Here is a 23,253-nt window from a genome sequence, read left to right as displayed (position 1 = left end):
GAAAAACAAAACCAATTATGTCATACTTCGCATGACTAAAAGCGCACCTCGCCTGCGCGGTATGATCGGAATGCGTGACGCGGCCTGTGCGTAAACCTGTTCCGCGCGCCAGGACCGTAAGAACAGGTGATACTGAAGGATTTGAAACAAATATCTGTCAGTGTCGCTTTCGAGTTCACTTGTTAAACTCCACAGAGCGCTGAAATATTTGTGGTTGCGGTGTTTCACTATTCTGCGTCCAAGGGTACAACGCTTTAAACACGCACAGGTAAGAACGCAGGTGAGATGCAAGCGCGAGATTCATTTGAGACATTCACTCAAAATGAAAGTCCTGTCATTATTTACTCACCCTCGTGGAATACATGGAGGTGTTAGACACAATGACAGTCTCAGTCATCATTTAGGCTACTTTTATTGTCTGGAAAAAGATGTATTAAAAACGAAAGGCTGTCTGTCACTATAGCATCCTCTCTAATGTCTCTTCATTTGTGTTCCTAGAAAGAAAGTTAAGGGTTTGAAACAACATGAGGGTGAGGAAATAGTAACAAGTTATTTATTTATTTAAACAGTGTTGTTTTCATATTCATGGGAAGTAAATGTAACCGCTCAAATGTCATTAAGGAGTTTCTTAATATATGTTTATTATAGGGCTAATTATGTAACCTGTTATAAATGCAAGTGGATTGACGTAGAGGTTTATTCCTCTAAAACTCACTGCAGAAATCCATGGCTGATATAGATTAGCAGTGAAGTTTTGTGTTATCACTGAAGGTGTGTTATCGCTTAGGATATGTTAAAACCATACTCATAGAGTGTAGTGATTTGTGTGTTTTTCTTGGTGTTATATTAATAAATAAACTGAAAAAACCCTCCACTCTATACAGCTGTGGTCTGAGGGAATTTGTTCCAACCTCAAGGAGCAGCAGTGTCTTTTAGTGTGACATGCTGTACATCTTCTGAAAACTAAAGTTGGCATGAAATGGAAATTAACCATATCTATTTACCACATTCAATTTTTGTTCCATATACAGTTCCAGTTATATGACAGATTATTAGACTGTAATTGTGTAAACATAGTTGTAAGAATTGAATTATTCCTGCTTTGTTAACTAGTATAATAACATGTGCCAACATTTCGCTGAGGGATGTTATTAAGACCTTTAATCAAGACTCATTAATGGAATAATTCAAGAACCGAGTCGTCAGGAGAATTCTGAATCAGAATCATTCAATTCTTTATGATTCCCATGCATTTAGCTCTTATCAGGATGTGTGACATAACAGTGGTGTAATCAGTTGTGATTGTAGCTAATCATTATGAATGCTTCATACTTTTATTGACAGTAGACCTTTCAGTATTTGGTTTAACCCACTTTTGCCATACTTGAATTTTTTGATTAATGTCTAGAAAGTTCATAACCATTCATATTTTTTATTAATCTTATATGCCAAATTTTATTATTTTTTTCTCTGAAATCCTGTGTAACTTCACGAGCACAATAATTATTTAATAACTAGTGATTTATTGACTGGTTCATAACCAACCGACTTGAGATGCCGTGAGAACTAAATACATAAATGTAGAGTAAACACAGAATATAAAAAACAAATGCATAAATAAAAGTTGTCTTTACAAGCATTCCAAACAAGGTTAAGTTCACCTAATAACTTAACTACAACATTTATACAAATATTTCCCTTTCACACACATTTATAACAACCACATGTAGTACAAATGAAACTTACTTCATTGCTGCTTGTTACTAAAGGAAGAGCTTTAAACTTGCTTCTGATGTTCCCTTTAACTCACAATGAGTAGAATAAACGTTAAAACACACTTTAATTTGTCATACTTTTTAGCTCGCTATCTTTGACTCGCCATCTTAAAGGGATAGTTCACCCAAAAATGAAAATTCGGTCATCATTTACTCACCATCAAGTAATTCCAAACCTGTATGAATTTCTTTGTTCTGCTGAACACAAAGGAAAATATTTTGAAGAAAGGCTGTTTTGGGGCACCATTGACTTCCATAGTAGGAAAAACAATACTATGGAAGTCAATGGTGCCCCAAAACTGCTCTGTCTCCCACATTCTTCAGAATATCTTCCTTTGTGTTCAGCAGAACACAAACATTCATACAGGTTTGGAACTACTTGAGTGTGAGTAAATGATGACAGAATTCTCATTTTTGGGTGAACTATCCCTTTAAATGGACGTTTTCTCTCTTCTTCTTTACTATGCGCCTTTTCATAATAAAAGTGTACTAACCGGCGCTCACTAAACAACTTCAAATTAAAAGTTCTAAACAAAATCACTTAAAATAATTAAATAAACAAGAAATACCAACTGTCTAAATGTTTTCAGTGTGGTCTCAGACAGTGATTTATAGACTACTTACAAACTGTAGTCTTATTGATTCCAAATTACATGACAAAATGTGTAATGTAATGGATTACGTTACTAATTAAAATTTTTATGTAATATAAATGAATTTGTGAATTTTAATGTGTTTGAAATACAAACGCCTTCCAAAAACAAAGGACTGTGTGAATAACATGTAATCATGTAATCAAAAATAAATAAATTGTAGTCTGATTACGAGTATTTTAAAATATAATATAATCTGATCACAAGTACTAAGTGTTTGGAATCTGATTACGTAATCCAAATGACATGTAATCAGTTACTAACCAGCACTGGTCTCAAATTTATGTAGACTGTAATTGTCAAAGTTTATGGTCTCACTTTATATCGATTTTCACCTACAATCTCGATGTTAAAAACACTTCATGGAGTTTACTCTTTTAAAAATGAAGGTTCCAAAAGGGGTTTCCACAGCGATGCCATAGAAGAACCAGTTTTGGTTCCCCAAAGAACCTTTCAGTGAAAAGTTCTTAAAAGAACCATTTTTTAAAAAGTGTGAAGAACATTTTAATAATCTAAAGAACCTTTTGTGGAATGAAAATGTTCCATGGATGGTAAAGGTTATTGTGGAACCACTGATGCCAATAAAGAACCTTTATTTTTAAGAGTGTTGTTAGGATGTATCTGATATGGTTGGCTCTGACCATCAAGTTGGGGAGAACTTCCTGGCCACATGGGGCTTCTGTTTACTGCCGTTGAGTGTGTTTGCGAGTGTGTGTTATGCACCAGCTCTTGAACTCCTGCTGTCCAATCAGCTTCATCCTGCACAGGCGTCACTTCCTTCCCAATGGCTACTGCAGTCAATCTGTGTATTCATCAAAACTTGTGTGTCCTATCCGGATCCCCACTGCTAAAATCCCACCTCCTACCAGCTGACCCTCCCATCCCCCTTCCCACACACCCATGCCACATGAGGCCCTGCAGTGTGACTCAGTGGACAAACTTACACCAGTCTGAGAGTCTGGGCCAGGCTTTCCCAAGCCACACATCCCAATTTGCCAGTGCAAGAGACACCCAGGGTTTGGCTTTCCCATTCTGTAAAGGTAATGATGCATTTGGATGTTTTCTTGGGATTGTTCTTGCAGTAAACCTGCCATGTCTTTACTCCTTAAGTAGAGGTTTGTCATACTGCAGTGCAGCACTGTGAGAGCTCTCAGTGAGTGAGCATACGCTCTGTGCTACATGCTGAGTTTGTGGGTTTCGCTTTGAGCATGCTGGCCTTGAGAACTTGCTACAAGTATGTTGTTTCCTTATTAATGGCTACGGATGTGGTGAAGTTTGAGTGTTTGTTTATGTGTAGAAGTGCTTGCAGTTATGTGTGCGTGTGGGTGTAGCTGAAATTGTAACAAAGGTGATGATAATATATAGACCTGTAACAATGGCTGCACAAATATCATAAAGTTTGCTTAGCCAGACTTTGACCTCACTTGTATTGACTTTGTTTCTTTGTGGGTCCTCGTGCATGTTTTAATGATTTTATCACAATTACCTGAATTGCAATCGAAAGCTGTCTTTGGTAGCATGTTTTTTAAAAGTCTTTAGACACATGGTGTTTCACCCCCTCTGGATAGGCGACAATAGAGCACTCAGCCCTTTATGGGTGGTCCTTATAATGTGTGATGGCAGAGTCTGGTTTATGTGTGTAATAGGCTTGATTGATGATCAGTTTTTACTTCTTTGTGATGAGTGAGCTTAAAAGGTGAGTTCATAAGGGGTGTTCACACTGAGAGCTATTTGGACATACAAAGCAATCAGAAGTCATTGATTTTCACTGAGACCTGAATATGTTTGAGTTCATATTTTTCAAATTCTCAATGACTTTCAGTGGGAAAGCTCTTAAGTATGTTTACATGTACAGTTATTATGGAGCTTTTGGGGGCTTTTGCCTAATTGAGCTAGTATTGTTATTGTTGATGAAAACTATTTAAAGTATTTAAAATATTTTCATTTTTAATTTGTTTAAAAGTGTTCGGTTATTGACATAAAGCTCTCTTGCTCTATATATATTTTTTCAATTAGGTTTAAATTCAAAATGTATATATTTTTTTTTTTTAAAGTTTGAGTTGAAGTACTAAAATTACTAAAACTGAAATAAAAAATAAATAAATTAAAGCCGAATAAAAAAATAACAAAATGACAAAAGCACATATCAGAATTTTAAAAATGAAAATATAAAAAATACATAATATTAATACTATAATAGTATACAAACAATATTAATATAACACTGAATCAAGCTACAGAATTTTGTCCAAGTACATCCAAGTACCTCTTCAAATGACTCATAATTGCATATTTGAAGAGTTAAATATGTTGTGCATCACCATCACACTTTTTAATTAATTTCATTAGAAATATAAAAACTGTTTAACCTCCTCTAATTTCTTTTCAGACAGCCCTGCTATGGCGAATTCCCTGAAGGTAAATTTAGCACTGACGGCAGAGGGAGAAATCGGAGAGGAGAAAGATGGAGCTAAAGAAATGGATGACACCTTGGATGAGCCTGCAGAGGAGGATGAAGAGGAGAGGAAGGCACGGGCCGCAGCAGAGGAGGCAGCAGCCAGAGAGAGAGCCGCTCAGAGGCAGCTCATGGCGATAGAGGAACTGGTGCAGACTGAGAGGAACTACCTGAAACATCTGCAGCTCTGTACGGTCACCATCCACAGCAACCTGCAGAAACTAGAGGTAGACAAGCTCCCTAGCAGCCGTTTCACACATCACATCTGTTAAATTGCAGTAAAAGTCCAACAACTTTCTGTGTTTTATATTGCTTCCACCACCACTGAAGTACCATCAAAGCACTCTGCTATCATTCTTATATTATTATAAATATTAACAATCTAATCCGATAATACAACAGTTAGTGCTGGAAAAGTTATATTTAACACATGGCCTCTAAATAAAGAAAATGCAATGAATTTTCAGAAGGTGCTGTGTGTGTGTGTGTGTGTGTGTGTGTGTGTTTTCATTCATTCAGTCAATTCACGGTTTGTTGTTTTCTTTTTAGAAACATGAACATATTTTGTTCTTACATTAGTTACAGGCCACAACTAACAGATGTATATCAGACATTATACAAAAAAGTAATATTAAAGGGAAAAAATGTAAGTAAAAAATTATAATGACAGCAAGAATAATAAAAACGTGTTTTAATATTATTTTTTCAATCCAGCTGAGAGGAATGTGAAATAAAATTGAAATCAGTTTTTTATGTATGCCTCATAAAGGAGACTAAATTGTTTAGCTCTGATAATATCATATATTATTGGGTCTCTTGCAGCCTCCCCCTCCAAACCTGGAGAACACGTTCCAGCATGTAGATGAAGTGATGGATGTTTCCAGTAGACTCATGAGCCTCCTTGACCAGGCACAGATGCATCACAGCGACTCAAAATACCTGGAAACACTCTGTGAGCACAACCGGACCGACTGGAATTTCCAGTTCACTTTTGGTTTACTGTCACACTCTCTGTGTGTCATGCCCACCCACAGAATAAAACATTTTTACCCTTGAGATCATGAGTCAAGAATCCAGAACTTGAGTTTCAAGATGGGAATGATGATGACGTATGATGTATGGAATGTTTACATTTCTTTACATCCTTTTTGGAGCTTTACAGCCTAAAAAACCATACACTTACACTACTGTTTAAAAGTTTGGGATTGCTTTAAAAAATGTTTTTGAAAGAAGTCTCTTTTGTTCACCAAGGCTGCATTTACAGTATGTGATAAAAAATACAGTAAAAAAAGTAATATTTTGAAATATTATTACAATTTAGAATGTTTTCTATTTGAATATATTTTTTACTTATTCCTATGCTGCGAAGCTGAATTTTCAACATCATTAGTCCATTCTTCAGTGTCACATGATCTTTCAAAACTTATTTGAAATAAGTTGTAACATTTTAAATGTCTTTTGTGTTATTTTTGATCAATGTAAGATATCCTTGTGATTAAAGCATAATTGATTTATTTTTAAATACTGACCTCAAATTGCAGTGTATGTTGTCTGGAAAAGATGTAAATCTTGTTGTATATTATAAATGATCTTATTCTTTCTCTCAGGTGACTCTTTCCTGAGTCTGTCTCAAGACATAGAGATGGCTTATAAAGAGTATCTTGCCAACTACAACAACATAACAGCTCTAGAGAACAGCTACAAACAGAAAGAGGCGCTGTGGGTGGAAATGGTCCGAATCATCAAGTCATCTGCGTAAGTTTGTAAACAACAACCTACTGAGGTTGAGCATAAATTGAACACTGTTGTGTATTACCCAACGTTCCAGTCATTTTTGACCCCTGATCTTGTCTGTCTTCAGTCCTGATGTGAATGCATCCACTCTGAGCTTCTTCCTGGTGATGCCGGTTCAGAGAATCGCCCGTTACCCGCTGCTGCTCCAGACCATCCAGAAACACACAGACCCCGGGCACCCTGCCTACCCCATACTGGAGCGCGCCGCTCACACTGCGGTCCAGATCAACTGCAGGATCAATGAATACAAACGCTTCCGTGAAGTCGGTGAGAACATGCTTACAGTTTAGAAAGCTAAGTGTACTGAACCAAAGTATGCCAGTCCATTGGGAACATCAGTAGGGCCCTATGAAATCTATTAGATTTTTTTTTCCCAAATTCCATTTTTCCAGTTTAAGTTTTATGGATTCCAATTTTTTGCCATTTTAATTCTTCTAGACTCTGTTTTATTGGTTAAATTCAATTTTATTCATCAAAAAGCATGTATAATTAATTGAAATCTTGAAAACTTATTCAAGTTACAGCTATTTATTAAAAGTTTAGCAAAAATATTTTTCATTATTTTTGTGTTTTCCTTTTCAGTTTTTCTGGATTCCATTTGAATGGTTTAATAATTAAATTGTAATAATCAACTTATTTTTAAATTTATATTATTATTTTTTTAAACAATAATAAGAGTTTTGAATGTGCATGTATATGATATGATGGTAGTTTTTCTCAAACAAAACAGTCATGAAGTGACTCTCAGAGCAGTTCTGGAGATGAAGATCATGTATTTATGTCCTCATTTAGTGAGACTGCAGTCACTGAAAACATTCATTCACACAGAGACACGCAGAACCTATTTTACTATTTCCTATAGCTGACCTATTTTTTTTATTCCATGACATTCCGTATTAAACAGTAACATTCTGTCCGCATCCGCTCAGAAACATGAATAAAGTGCTTGAGGTTTTAATTTGTTTCATTGTTATCATTCTCTGACTGTCACAGCTGACAAATACAAGAAGACAGAGAACCTGACCATCAAGGACAAGATCAATCGGCTGAGTGGCCACAGCATTGCCAAGAAGACGGCCCGGTTCAGCCAGTACATAAAGCATGAGACAGGAATGGTACCAAAGGTAACTGCCTAAGAACAATGCTTAGTGTAAACAAAGGAACAGAAATGTTTGGCATGTTGAAAGAACCACATTGTTTCCATAAAGCCTATTGCCACATGAGATGTTTTTACAATAATTTCTAAATGTATCCTTTTATATTGTAGTTGAAAGATGAAGAATTTGATGCCCTTGCTGGCTTCTTCTTTGTCCTGGAGAGGGGCGTCTCAGAGCTTCATGATAACCTGGAGGCCTATCTCCACCATCTGCAGGTTTGGATTTAACATTCTTACTCTTAACGAGTGTAGTTAAAAACTCGAAAAGAGCTGATCCTCTCATTTGTTTTGGTGTTCCCCCAGTGTGAAGTCAGTACGCCCATGGATCAACCTCTTAAACATTTTCCATTGTTATTCCAGCTGCTGAATGAAAGGGAAATCTGTAGGAGGGTTGATCCCAGGGCAGAAGGATGGGGTTACTCAAGATTGTGAGGTTGAGAGGATGGCTGTGCACTTGAAGTGTTTGTAAAGATTTATTTAACCGTCTGAGCTGTGTTTCTGTGTACAGAGGTTCCTCAGCTGCAGAACAGAGGAAGCAGATCTTGATCTGGAAGGAGAGAAAACCGCCTTGTTTTCTAAAGACATCACAGTGGCACTCAGACAGTGGATCTACCCCTCATATGTAAGACGGATTGCAGTTCCCATTCACTGTTGTTAGTGATAAAGATACAGTTCTTTTGGCCAGTTAAAGGTGCAGTAAATGATTTCTGAGAAATGCCACTGAAAGTAGATTGGACGAGCACCAAAACACACTTGTCACCAACAAGGGCCGTGTCCAGTCATGATGGGGGGCGGTGCCTGTGTTTCTTAGCATGTTTGTGAATTTGAGGGCTATCAAGGTTAGGGGTGTTAGCCTTTTGGGTAAGAGCGTGTTTGATTTGGTGATTTAAAATAACAGCACCATTTCTCAAAAATCACTTACTGCATTTTTGTGTTTTCTTGGGAAAAACTTAAAATCTTCAGCTCCAGGCTTCACAGCTTTTGCAGCAAAAATGAGAATAAGACTTTAGCCATTTTATTTGGTGTGAATGAAACAAGGCTGTGACAGAATTACAGTCAACCCTTCGCGAAGACCCGCCCCCTTAGTTAAGCTAAGGTGCTCTCACGCCTTACGTGTTCTCAGGCAGTGAAAAATACTTAAGCAAAGAGGACACAGACAATGTGCCGACAGACTAGACAGAGCAGGTTTCTTTTGGTATGAAGCAAAGTCTCAGCTTTCAAGTTGTCATTTTTTCTTAAGAAATTCAAACAATGAATACTATTTTGTGGCAGAATGCTGTAGTTCTTCATTTCAAGCGGCGTGTGAAACGAACATCTCTTCCGCTTTACTAGTTATAGCATGAAATAAACATGAATGAGCATCAGAAGGTATCTTGTTTTAACGCGGAAAGATGTCAGTACACAACATTTTTCAAATTCAAGTCCACTGATGTTAATCCACTCTCCTGTCTCTCCTGTTTGTTGGACAAAATATCAGATTTGGCATTATGATAGGTCAGATCATCTGTCAATCAAATTTTGTGTGATCACCATGAGGATGTAAAAACAGACTAATGAGTAGCTGAGTTTACATGTTTGCTGTGATGACGTTTAATGTCTCCAACAACCTCCGTAGTCCCATTAAGCCTCTTGTTAGTTCTAGCAGCCACCTTTTCAAGACACAAAACCTCAAAAAAGCATGAGTTGGGTCATATTGATTTATTTTCTTGTGTGGTACAGTGTGAAATTATTTTGAGCCTGTGTTACAGACCTTATTCAAGACATTTAACCACAGAACCCGTTGACTTAAGGGCCATGGAACTGGAAGTGCAAAACTCATTTCCAGGCTGTAGTACTCATTCCTGCAGCACTCTGTAATGCACTGTACCGCTATCCCTCACTGCCTCATTTTTGTACGTCAAATTAAATATGGCCTCTCTGACTAAAGTCTGGAACACCAACATTTGTCACAGCTTTGGTCATGAGACCGTATTTCTTCACTGTGGTCCTTCTATTAACCACGTTAGTATTTCTCCATCAGGGTTTAATCCTGCTAGAACCAATACTGCTACACCATGTATCATGTAAGGGTACAAATTTTGCCAAGATCTTTTAACTGTTTACTAGCCATTGAAATTATGGTCGAAAGGGCATTATAGTGGTTTATGCATTATAACGCCATATGAGCCTTGCTTTTTTTAATATTGTCATTGAATTATCAGTAGTTGATTAAATTATTAACCATCTACATCTTGCTTTCTGAGCTTGCTTTGTAAATCTCCTTTGCTGCCACTTATAGGAGGAGCGTTTGAAGACTTTAGTCTTTAAGCCCTTGAGCTCCTTGCGGGAACTGATGGCAGGACCATGTAACCTTATCCGCAAACGCCAGGACAAGCTTCTGGACTATGAGCTGATCGAGGAGAAGAGTAACCTGAGCTTTGAGGAGCAAGCCATAGCGAACACCTACAAGACCATCAACACTCTTCTGCTGACCGAGCTGCCACAGTTCAACAGCAAAGCCCTGCAGCTCCTGTGGGCCACGCTAGAGGCCTTCAGCTGCCTGCAGAGAGACCTTGCGGCTGATATGGAGCAGCTGGCTAGCAGCTTCACCCATCAGGTACTTTTTACAGAAGAACCGGAAATATTGAGGTTTAGAGAGAACCAGGTGAATATTTAATTTCTGCAGTACCTAATTCTATAGAGAATCAGTATACCGTATACTCTTAAGACGCTTCGAGAAACTTACCTGCAAAGCTACAGTACTGTTCAGTTCTGTAAAATGCTGTAAAATGAGGATGCTGTCAAAAATAATGTCATAAATAGATTTTCTTTATCAATTAACTTAAATCAACATTTGGTGTGAGCATCCTTTGCCTTTAAAGCAGCTTTTGCCCTCGGTGCACTTGTGCATAGTTTTTCAGGGAGCTTTGCAGGTAAGTTTCTTGAAGCGTCTTGGAGACGTTGCCACAGTTCTTCTGGATTTATTCTGTCTCAGTTTGTTCTGTTTCTTCATGTCACTCCAGACAGACTGGATGATGATCAGACCAGATCTCTGTGTGGAGCACCGGCTGTTGTCAGACACAAATCTCACTGGATTATTACAATTAATGGCAAAATTAATGTTTGGAAATGTAAACTGATTTTTCCTACTGACACACTACAGCAAAAGATAGAAATAACTGACTTAAAACCATTTTTAGCTGCTGAAAGTACTGTTCTAAATATTTTGGCCACCACTGTACCCTGCTTAGCCAAAAATGTCACCATCTGGATTTAAATAAGCAAAATAAGTTTTTAAATAAGTTTTAGAATTTAATAATTTTTGCATGTTACAGTATATGTTTGGCAACAATCCTTTTAACCCTAACTGAATAATCACAAATTAATCACAATAAAAAATATATAAATGTGCAATTTAATATTTACAAACAATGGTACAAAACAATTTTCATTATATTATTTTTCATGCAAAATATTATTTAATATTATTGTTATTATTATGTATTTAATAATTTATTTTTGTTCTTCATTAGATTTTTTGTTAGATTCACCTTCACAGGCATGTTGTTCTCATTCTCGTGATTTTAGTTACACATGAATGCCCATCAATTTCAGAAACCGTTGGACATTCTGTGCAATAATCCACCATTGACCGCAAGCATGTGGTTGGAAAAGTGTTATTAAATTTAGCTCTTTGCAGGCTGGCAGTGTTTATGAATTGCTCTCTGTCTCCCGGCAGCTCCCACACAGTTATTTGGAGGATGGTGAGTTCTGGAAGTGGGCAGAGACTTCGGTGCTGGAGGGTTCGAGGAGGATGGAGAGTCTGTGTCAGAGTGTTCAGCATGAGCTCAATGCTCCCATTGTGCAGGTCAGTTCCAACACAGGGACGCACTATTCTCTGTCGTTGGGTGGAGACGTCTTCCTACGGGACAGTTTGTTTCCCCTTACTGCAGTTTAATTCTGCCTGTGGACAGTGCTGGAATAAAACCACAGCCATTCATTCATCTTGATATAGTTTAGCCCTCTTGTGTTTTGCATCAGTCTATCCATTAATTATAAACATACCTTAGTAAAATATGTTATGTCCTGGGGTTACTGTGTTATGGGTGGCCCTAAACAGCTGCCTCTCATTTAGTGAAATTCAAATGCAAATTAGAGTGAAAATATACTAAAAAGACACAACTGCTCATTCTTTATTATTAATATTATCTATATTTTAGAATAATAGCAAAGTAATTAAACTGTCCAATATCATTAAAAATTTAACTATGGGAAATACACTACCATTCAAACTGAATTTTCAGCATCATTACTCCAGTCTTCAGTGTCACATGATCCTTCAGAAATCAGTCTAATAAGTCTAAATCAGTCCCAAACCTTTCAATGGTAGTGTAATGTATGTGACCAAAAAATATTTGGGACGGGGCATGATTTTATGCGTCAGGAATTGATTGGTATGCGAGTTATTTTTCATTTTCATTCATGCAACCAACTGGATAAAGTGAAAATATTAATCTATTCTAAGATTTGGTAAAAGTAATATCAGGCATTGGACAAATTAAATGGTTAAAAATGTATTATCAGAAAATAAAAGCTGTTTGAGAGGAGATTGAGAAAACAGATTGTTTATGAAAGCAACCTTACAGTAATTTGCACTGATTATGAATAATGCATATTAAATCCAGGAGCATTTAGTAGATAAAATAGTGTCAATTTTGATGTAGATGTTTTAATCTATTCTTCTTTTGACAGCATAAGCAGAGACGGCACCATTGTCATGTTTCATATTTCAGAGCAATATCAATATTTTGTGTTGGTATTACTACTTTGTCTTGATGTCATGTTATATCATGTCATGAGCATTAGGCCATCACTACAGCTAATGACAACCAGATGTCTTTATCCAGAGTCTAATCAATATCAATTCTGCCATCATAAAGACATCAGTCCTGATGAGTTTTGAGAGAAGACAGGAGGTGCTCTGTAATCTTCAGAAGTGCTGCGTGTTTGCTGACAGGGATCAGAATGTAGATCACGGATGTAAATCCTTAGTGTCTTGCTCTCATGTTCACTTCCTGTCTCAGTTTTTTAGTTCAAAGTGATCCAGCATTGTAATTACTGTACTTCTACTCATTTCATGTACATTTGCATTCTAAATGGAATTTATGCTGCTGTATGTAATTTCACATTAAGTATGAGTGGGTAGGAAATCAGGGTTTGTTCATGTCTGTGTCGTCTCAGGAGCTCAAACCCATGTGTGATCGGCGTCTCAAGGCTCTGACTGCCAAGCACGGCTCGGAGAAGATCTACCAGCTGACAGGCCCTGTGGTGGGCACCCGTGACCTTGACCTGACCCTTAACAGGGGAGAGCTGGTAGCTGTCATCAGTGAGATGGACACGCGAGGAGACCGTCGCCGCTGGCTGGTTGATGCAGGAGGTAAAACTGGCATGTGGAAAACTGTGGAGAAATAAGTCATAATCCAGACCGATCCATAAAATGATCTCATAAAATGCATACAAATGGACATAAATTCCTGTTTGCACCAAGAACATACTGAAAAATATTTAAATGAAATTCAAAAGAAACAGATAGCGATGTTGATCTTCTTCTGCAGAGGCAGTGTTTAGCCACACTATTACATCATAGAGTGGTAGATTCCACAAGCTGTCATTTTGGCAGATTGGCCTCAATATAAGCTGTTTTTAGACTAACAAGAAAGTTTTGAGGTCTAAAACTTAAAGGATGTTTTTATAGCACAATAACCTCATATATGTCAAAAGATCAAGGGAATTTTGGTTTCTAAGTTCAATACCCCTTTAAAGAAAAATTATTCTTTAATAATTTACTTTAATAAAGTAAACCATTTGATAATACAAATTGTATTTACTATATTTCAGTGATATTTTGATATTGTAATAATAGTGCATCTGTTGGAATAGAGTGCATATAGTGTAAATGTATTTTAAACAATCACATTTTATCTACAACTTTCATATCACTTCTTTTGGTACCTTGGTAGCTACAGTTTTGACTGTTATATGTTCCTTGTACTCAGAGACTCAAATACCAGCTCTTTTAGCTGCCAGTTTCAGAAAAAAATCTCATATTTGATTTTATTTAGGATTTAATTAATTTTTTTTTTATTGCAGCTGAATTAAGGTATTTTGACCAATTGTCTCTTAATTATTGATAATCTTCAATCTAAACTTCAATAACATTTTTTTTTTAATTTATAGGCAAAGCTTAATGCTTAAGCAAACATTCAAAGACTGACTGGACAAATTTCTTTTATTCATTAGGTTTGTGTGTGTGTGTGTGTGTGTGTGTGTGTGTGCGTGTGTGTACATTGCTGTTGAAAGTCTTTGATAGTGCTGTGAGTGACATCTGCTGGTCAAATACAGTTAAAACACATCAAATCTGCTCTTATCAATATGCATAACAGAAAACCTTTGAAGATACTAAAATCTGCACATTTCCGAGTTTCTATGTTTTTATTTTCTTCAGGACCGAGGGGATATGTACCTGCCTCAAAACTGACACGCTACCATCAGATAACCGTTGACCCGCCGCAGTCTCCTCATCTGAACGTTACACCCAGCGGTCCAGGACCGAGAAGACACTCCTACACATCCGGAGCCCAGCCACTGCTGACCACCATGCCCACTCCCTGTTTTCAGGTAACTGACACACACAGCCACAGACATGCGTTTGACTGACGGCTCATAAGACCGCCGCGTCGTGTGTCATACAGAACGAGACCTCCGGAGATTGATGGCAGGTCTGCAGTATCTCATAATCATCTATCACACACACTTCAGCATTTGTAAATTCAGTATTGGAGGAACAGAAATGAACTGCCGCTCCTTGTCAGCAGAAGTGACATACTCTATCACGGCCACATACACAAACACACGGCACCCACCCACCCACACACACACACTGATTCATTTATCTGCATGATCTGCCTGTCAAATGCTTCCCTATCATCGTGGCTTCATGTTTAAGAAAGCAGAAATGTCAGAGGTAGCTTTTGACTGGGAGAGTGGGAGATACACGGTTGTTGTGACTGTAAAAATAAAAAAAAAAATTCTAAACAATCTTCACGGGTTGTTTATCATTGTGAGAGTGCAAATGAACAGACCGGCTAACATTATGACTCCCAGATGAATTATATATCCCGGTTTTGTTGCCTCGTGTGCAAATTATATAACGTTTGCAAAGAATTGTTTTTCAAAAACAATATTTTCTGAAGAAAATGGAACTGGTATTTGCCCATGCGTAACTCGCTACCATGATGCTGGCACTGTGTGAGTGATTGCAAGGTGTTGCTTTCAATATATTGCTAAGTGGCTGCATACTGGCTCAAGTCAAAAGAAAAATTATCTTACTAAATATGATTCGGGTCCCTTTTGAAGAGATTTTTTTCCAATCACTTTTTTGTTGTAATTTTATCGTTGTTATGTTTATTTATTTTATTTTATGTTTACTATGCATCAAAAAAAAAAAAATCCTATTTTATTTTAGTTTTGGAGTCTTGAAAATTTATTTTAGTTCTGTTTTCAGTTCAGTTTTTTGTTTTCAGTTTTTTTTGGTCAACAAGTCACTGCACTGACGTTTAAAGTCAGCATGAAATGGAAATTCACCCTATATAATTTTTTGAATGCATATTATTGATCATATTTTTTTAATTATTCTTCCATTTAACTGATTCACAACCAATTCCTTCATAATTATTTTTTTTTTTAAGAATACATTACACTGTTTCATTGCAAATTTTCATGACGTTAACATTTTGGGTTAGGGGTTTGTTTAAAAGCCTATGAGCAAATATGATCAATAAGTGATGTTAGCCTTAAAAATGCCACTAATGAACATGATTCATAACCCATTACTGATATTAACCACAAGGGGGAGCACTTCGACTAATTTATAAATTCAGATTTTCAGTCTCAAACACCCATTGACACCTTTAATTTCCTTATGAGCTATAATAAACAGCCCACTCCTAACGCCTGAAAATGTCTCAAGCACATTGTATAACACTGAATACAGCTTACCTTTCAAATCTAAAAAGATCTTGAACATACTCAACAGAGCACTCAAAAAGCACATTCGTCCTCGTCTAGACAGATTTTAACATCTCAATTGTTCAGTTTCACTGTTTGTGTGGGTTTTGGCATTGACTAGTTGTCAATATTTTCTTCTAGCTTTTATAAGAGGCCAAATCTAACAGAAGGCAACTTTTTCCATTACCAGCCCCACTGAAACTCTCCTTTCTCCATCTGCAGGTGTACGCGGGCTATGACTTCACTGCGAGGAGCGCTCACGAGCTTTCTCTGAGGGCCGGCGAGCCGGTGCGGTTGGTGGAGCCTCACGATAAGCGTGGAAACAAGGAATGGAGTATGGTGGAAGTGCGTGGCCAGAGAGGCTACGTCCCCTCCAACTACCTCGCCATCCTCCCCTCTGTGATCGCCTCACCCACCTTCCCTTATCGCTAGAATATCCTCTAGAGCACATCATCTGCTGCTGATACGACTCTTCTAGCCAGTATCCAAACACACACAGACCATGAGAAACACTTTCCCTGAAGGGCTCTTCATGCGTGAGGGGGCGGATGGCTGCTGTTTGGTGCGTCATTTGACTGGTGTATGTACTGGAGTGCTGCTTGGGCCCTGCTGTGGAGTGCTCAGCCATATACTTGATCTCCGCTTTGCCCGGGGCTGTTACTGGTGGAGATCGTTTTATCCAATGAGAGATGAGCTGCGGGTGCAGCAGACGTGCTTGTTGTAGCACATGGCTGCTGGTGGAGTGTGCTGTTTCCTACAATTACCACTTGGATCCACACCTCAGCTGTACATTGGAATGACATATTTGGCGGGCCTGATACTACTTTGCTATTTAAATGGAGAATATTTGGGTTTTTACTGCTGAGAATGGATCTCATTTTATGAGTCAGACCTCTGTTGCATTAGTTTCCTGCCCACTTGAGATGACTAACATGCAGACTTGAAGACAAGATCTTACAAAACATTTTTACAATATGCTTGTTTGTGCACTCTTTTAATAATACTTGATGGACACTTTTTAGTTCTTTAAATTTGTACTGTGGATCTAAAAATATTTGGACACTTGGGGTATGCCCAAGTTATTAATGCATAGATGATGAAATATCAATCCAAGTGATGCTTATTTAAAAAAATGATCCAATCTTTTAAGCAGAACTTTTCACAATAAAAAGCTTGTTGAATTCAGAATGATTAAGCAATAGATATACTGCTTAAGAAGTTTGATGCAATATAATACCAATATTTGGCATTTTATATGTTTGATTTAATAAGTGTTAAAAGACTTTTATTTTGACATTGATGAAAACGCCAACACTTGAGTGGAGGCACATAAAAGCTCCTATTCTTCAAATTGGATGTCACTGAAAATGCACAAACTTTAAATTCTTGATTTGTATTTATAAATTGATTGATTTATATCCAATTGGCTGCTATGGCAAGAGTTTTATTTGTCACATACACAATTATACAGAGTATAACCAGCAGTGAAATGTAGGTCAGGTCCGCTCCAAGGACAGTGCAATTATAGTTATATATATATAATTATAGCATAATTTTGCAATTATGGCATATTCATGTCATAGTTATTGTCCACTATATATGAAATCAGCATTAGCTGGTCTTTATTTGAGAAAATATGATTCCCTATGTGCACAAACAGTGTTTTGTTTTTGTTTTTTACAATTTTTTTAAGTACTGTAATTCAATTACAGAATATATGAAGTAAAAATCTGTTATTCATATTAAGTTCATATTGATTTTTTTTCTTCTTTCTAATTTTGTCATTACCTAAAATAAATCTAAATTGAATTGCTCTCAAAGATATCAGCTTTGAGAAAAGCAATATCAGTCGAACACTAAAAAAAGTATTTCTGGTTGTCAAACGTTAGTAGTTCATAGTTAATGTGATGAAATATACCTATGGTTATGATTCGTTTGCAGTTGCTTTTTGGTTTGATATTTACTTATTTATGCAATGGCATTCATAAATATTTAACGGTGTCTTAAGTGTCCAGATACTCTTTGGAGCCGCTGTATGGGTGGATGTCGAACACACTGTAACAATGCTGAATTATTAAGCTATTCTGATTGCTTGCATGCAGATTCAGTTCTGGCTGCTGCATTGTGCTTGTATTGTGACCTCATAATAACCTCTGCGATGAAGAACTCAAGCCATCTCGAAAGATTCAAGAGTGCAGAAGATTTGCTGCAGTGTCCGTCATGAATCTGCCTGCAGTTGCATCTGCTGTCCACTAGAGGCGCCAGAGTATCCTCTGTGAAGACTGGCATTGCTACCTTACTCAGTGCTGGACTAATCCTCCAAACAGTCATATATTATTCATCTGATCCTCACAATCGCCTTAACAGGGATCCAGTGAGAGGCAGTTCATCCAACCCCTGAATATGGCTTCATCTGTACATGTCGCTTTGAAGAGATTTTCATTTTAAATCGACTCACTCTTGAATTAACCCATCAGACCCGCTGCAGTCCATCTCATATTTTCACACTTGTGTTATTCTGAGACATGTGACCAGAAATTATTCATCAGAAGCAGCAGCTTCGGCTGAAGGTTTCCGCCTGACCTCTGAGTGCTCTATTTATGCCCAGCAGATTAAAACACTGACGCGAACGAGGCGGAGTATTTCCATCTGCTGCAAAGCTTTATTTTGGAGATGTGCATTGGGTTTGAGGCCACTTTTAGCCCGAGTGCAGCTATTCCTCTGAGAATGTGCAAATGTCACGGCAGGGCTGATGATGACTGTGTTTTGTCACGCTGCAGGCAGAGTAGAGATGCTGCGGCTCGACGTCCGAGAGAGCACCGCCTGTCAATCGCTCCTGCTTCCGTTAAGAGCTGCTTGTCAGCAGAGCTTTGATGCACTGAAACCCCACAGCTACCACTTCCTCTATGCGACAGAACTCAAAGCTCTATAAATACATTTCTCTATTCAATAGTCTAAAAATAGCCTGCTTGTCGGCAGGATTCCTCTATGGCGCCCCGTTGTAGCACCTGGGGACCTCAGCTCTGTCTCTCTCTTTCTCTTTCTCCTGTGGGAGGTGTGTCTCTCACATTACATCGACTCGTGCCCTGGCCTTACTCTCCGTCTCAGCTGAAGAGCCATGGGGAAATGCTACGGTAATTAGATATATTATGTATCCCTCACAGCATTACATACTATGAAGCATTTCCTTGCAGGAGAGCAAACAAACCCAACAACTCTGTTCCAGCTCCCTGCATTAGATGTCTGTTTGTGTTCGTATTAGAGAGAGAAGAGAGGATGAGCCATGCAGTAGGGGTTTTAGACGTCTGCAGTAAACCTAATTTCCACAATTTAATTTATGGCTATTTTGGTGGCACTGCAAAAAAAAAAAAAAAAAAAAAAGTCTTATTTTCCAGTAAAAATATCTAAACATGCTTTAAACAGATTCAATTATTTGACATTAAGATGTTTTAAGAGTTTATTCTTCTTACCTCACTGGAATATTCATTCATTTTTTCATTTAATTATTTATTTTGGTTGGTTGTTTTAAGCATAAAACTAAGAACATTTTGAGGGATTTATGTTTAAAACATAAACAAAAATGCCTGTGGGGTAAGAAAATGAAATGATAGATTTATATTCACTTAAAATAGGCTGAATATCTTCATCCCATAATGTTAGATTAAGATATTAATATATTAAAGTAAATATAGGTTAACATTATTTTATTAATGGTAAATAAATATATTACTGGTGTGAAGTTCTGAGTACTTGTAGTGTTTTCCAGTAAAAAAAAATATTTTTAAAAAAACAAGATATAATTAATTTAGAAGCAAAATTGCATAAAATATGAAACTATTTTCAGAGAATATATCTTTGTATTTAACTTATATACTGACAAATAAGTTTTGTTTTAAGCATAAAATAAATTAAAAAATAGTGAGATTTCTTAAAAATAAAAGTGGCATATGAAAAATTATTGCACAATATAATCACTGGTAAAAGTTATATTATTAAAATTGAGGAAATTATTTTATTAAATTCTCACAAATAATATTTTTTGAAAGAAAATGGTTTTAAAATAGTTTACTGTAAGGCAATACAATATATATGTGTGTGTGTGTGTTCTATTTAATTTTATTTATTGATTTATTTTTACTTTATATTTATTTTATTTTAATAATTTTTTTTTGAGTGGGGGTGAGGGATTGGAAACAGATCCTTATTCAGTATCCAGGATCACTTTTTATTTTTCCCCCAGCACAATCAGGAATACTCTTGCTATGGAAGGTCATCATAGAACAGCTTGTGTAAGCTGACCTGTCTTAAGCTGCTGTGAAGAAATAGACACCGTGGCCTTGTCTGGCTTAGTGAAGGGACTGTATTTAGTAACTATTTGGCACTGGAGTCATGATTGTGTTAGGGCTGTCAGCTGATCTGTGGCACAACCAACTTTAACCTTAACCAAAGCTCATCTTGGCCGGAGCTCAGGCCCGGCTGAAGCCCCTCATCACAGAGTAATTAAGATAGCGCAGAGATGCATGTGAGAAATACAGCAACATTCCTTGAGTGACCTCTGTGAGAGAGGGAATGTAGACTCAACAGATCACGCAGCTGTTTATAGGACTGAACTATAAGCTTATGAAGTTCATAGGTCAGCGTTTAGGGTGTCTTGTCCAGACGAACATGCCTATCTGACATTAGAGGCTTGTGTATTTATAGAGCATACAATGTGAAAGTCTTGGCATTTTTACATGGAGATGAATTACAAATCGTGTCACATTATAGAACGATCATGTTCATGTATACATGTCATATTGACACACAGAGGTGATAAATGTGTATTTTCTGGGTCGTCGTTGACTGTTTACATGTTGACCTTCATAAACGCTGGGTTGTTGAACTTTCGCTTTCATAAATCCTGTTGGCTTTTAAGTGTGTGACCAGGTAGTCGTGAATCCCGTCCAGCACAAGCAGATTCGATAAATCAGCTCATTGAGGCTGCGATGGAGATCCAAACATCTTGGTTGATTTTCCCCGAGAGATTGCATGATGTTATAGATACTGGAAAACACACTGCAGAATGTAGCACCTGAGTGTGGTTTCCCTTGATTTTGTAGGTGTGAGTTCTGGAGAGGAACAGCGTGCAGCTCGAGACTTGTTTTGAAAGCATGCATACGTAACCCTCCTCTATAGGTTCCTGTGTCTCTCAGATCTCTCCACCTCCCCTCACTCTTCTTTCAGGCTCTTGTAAACAGTGCTAGCCCTGAATGTCAATGATGTCAGGCGTCAACAGGGCGGTGGAGGACTTTGAGCTTTGGAGTAAAGGGTGTGTGTATGTTTAGGGTCATGTTGACGAGTGCTCTAGTTTGCAGCGCGTGTCTCCTTTGGAAATTTGATAGGATACTTGATCTTTCTTGTCCGATGCTCATCTTGTCCGATGTTGCTTATTTTTAACTGTGAAATTCAAATGTATTGCATCTGAATGCTTTGATCTGAGAAGCTCTCACATTTAAATTGACCTCAATTTTTGGTTTTACTGTATATGTTAAATTGGGCTGCTTGATTAATCTCATGATCTGGTGTTTTCAGTCTGTCGGAGCAGCTTGGTTCATGGTAAATGCAGCTCCACATGCACAAATTATTAGTTTGAGTTGCTTTTAACATACATTTGGGAATGCAACATGCGCCAAACCATCTTCCCCTTGTGCTGTAAAATGAAATAAATATTATATATTTTTTCTTAAATACTACATACTCAAATATGTAGTATATAAATATGACAACAGTAATGTCTTAATTTGTTTAATATTTTTATTAAGTAATGTAATAATTAGTAGTACTTGCAGTAATAATAATTAGTGTTGTCAAAGGATTAATCACGATTAATCGCATCCAAGATACAAGTTTTTGTTTACATAATATATGTATGTGTGCTTTGTATATTTATGATGTGTATATATATATATATATATATATACACAAACATGCATGTGTGTATATTTCAGAAAAAAAAAATTTTTATATATTAAATATATTTATTTATAATATAAATTATATGAACATAAATATAGAACGTAAATATTTTCAAAATATATACTGTATGTGTGTGCATTTATAAATACATAATAAATATACACAGAACACACATATATAATGCAAACAAAAACTCTTTAATGTCATTAATTGCGATTAATTGTTTGGCAGCACTAATAATAATAATAATAATGATAATAATTTATTATTATCATTATTATTATTAAATTTAATTTCAATTATTTATATAATTATTAATTATATTGCTATTATTATTATTCATATTCTTATCATTTTGTAGTCAATTACACTTTCTAGTTATATAATCAAAACGGTGCAGCCCCACAGCAAACAAGATTAATACACATTTTAATTAAAAATCACAATTTTTATTAAATATTTCCCCAAATTCAATACTAATATCAGACTTATTTTAGTCTACCAGCGCAAAAACCTCATTTAGAACATCTAGGAATTATTAGTGCTTATATAAACAGGCTGTTGTCAACAAAAAAGAAGCTTTAAGGGCCCTTTGTGCTGTAAAATAAAATAATTATTATATTATTACTTCTCTTATTTTGCATTAAAATATTACAATAGTGATGTCTTTGTTTAATATTTTTATGAAGTAATATAATAATAATTAATAGTAGTAGTAATTATTATTATTATTGATAGTATGAATATTTTTTTGTCAATTAAATTTTATAGCTATATAGTCAAAATAGGTTCAGGCCCACAGCAAGCACGCCAAACCTGTAGCTGCTTTTTATAATATCATATTTTAAGTCAAAATTGCTATTTTTATTTGAAAAATCTGCATTAGGTCCCACTCAAGGTTGTTTTCTGATTGCAATAATCTTAAAACTTTTATATTGTCATATTTTTGTACTGTCAAGCTGTGAGAACACTTGGCAAGGCTTGACGTATCTTTGCGGCCAATAGCATTGATTGAAGGAGCCACTCAGCTTTGCAGACGCTATCTGTGCTGCATGATAATGCAGTTTGGATAGAGACCCTGTCCTATCTATTTGATAACACACCAGGCAGATTATAGCCATAAAGGAAGCCATAGCCACAAATGGAGATCTTAATGGCGGTGGGAATGAAGTGACCCATCCGCTCGCCCACGCAGGTAAGATCTGCTGACCTTTCAGAGTCCATTTCACGCCCTCATATCCAATGTTCCTGCGGTTGTCATGTTATATGGAAACCTGTCCTTCCTCTGATCGTCATAAGGACTAATGCACCTTTGGGAAGAAAGTGCTCTTACAAACCCGTTCATTGGGTCGATGTGTATTAGATACCTGTGGAGATTATGGTGAGGCGTTTATAATGGAAGTGAATGGGGAAATTTTA

The 23,253-nt window shown here is 36.8% G+C and overlaps 1 protein-coding gene across 2 annotated transcripts; it reads left to right on the top strand.

The window, feature by feature from the left end:
• The first annotated feature begins 118 nt into the window (after window positions 1-118).
• On the top strand, window positions 119-17,818 carry LOC306883142 (rho guanine nucleotide exchange factor 37-like). 2 transcript variants are annotated; one of them, XM_079438254.1, is made up of 13 exons: window positions 119-268; window positions 4,818-5,110; window positions 5,706-5,835; window positions 6,491-6,638; window positions 6,745-6,944; window positions 7,671-7,801; window positions 7,945-8,049; window positions 8,342-8,455; window positions 10,112-10,429; window positions 11,552-11,680; window positions 13,054-13,249; window positions 14,318-14,490; window positions 16,102-17,818. In XM_079438254.1, exons 2-13 carry the CDS (start codon window positions 4,829-4,831, stop codon window positions 16,309-16,311), a joined length of 2,136 nt encoding a protein of 711 aa, XP_079294380.1. In that variant the 5' UTR covers window positions 119-268; window positions 4,818-4,828; the 3' UTR covers window positions 16,312-17,818. The 2 variants fall into 2 exon arrangements, with proteins under 2 accessions (XP_079294380.1, XP_079294379.1); XM_079438253.1 differs by lacking the exon at window positions 119-268 and adding an exon at window positions 3,321-3,468.
• The last annotated feature ends 5,435 nt before the right edge of the window (window positions 17,819-23,253 follow it).

The sequence above is a fragment of the Barbus barbus genome, assembly GCF_936440315.1.
Source record: "Barbus barbus genome assembly, chromosome: 17".
Lineage (NCBI taxonomy): Eukaryota > Metazoa > Chordata > Actinopteri > Cypriniformes > Cyprinidae > Barbus > Barbus barbus.
Note: the sequence above shows the minus strand (reverse complement) of the source record. Positions and strands in the feature narration are given on the sequence as shown.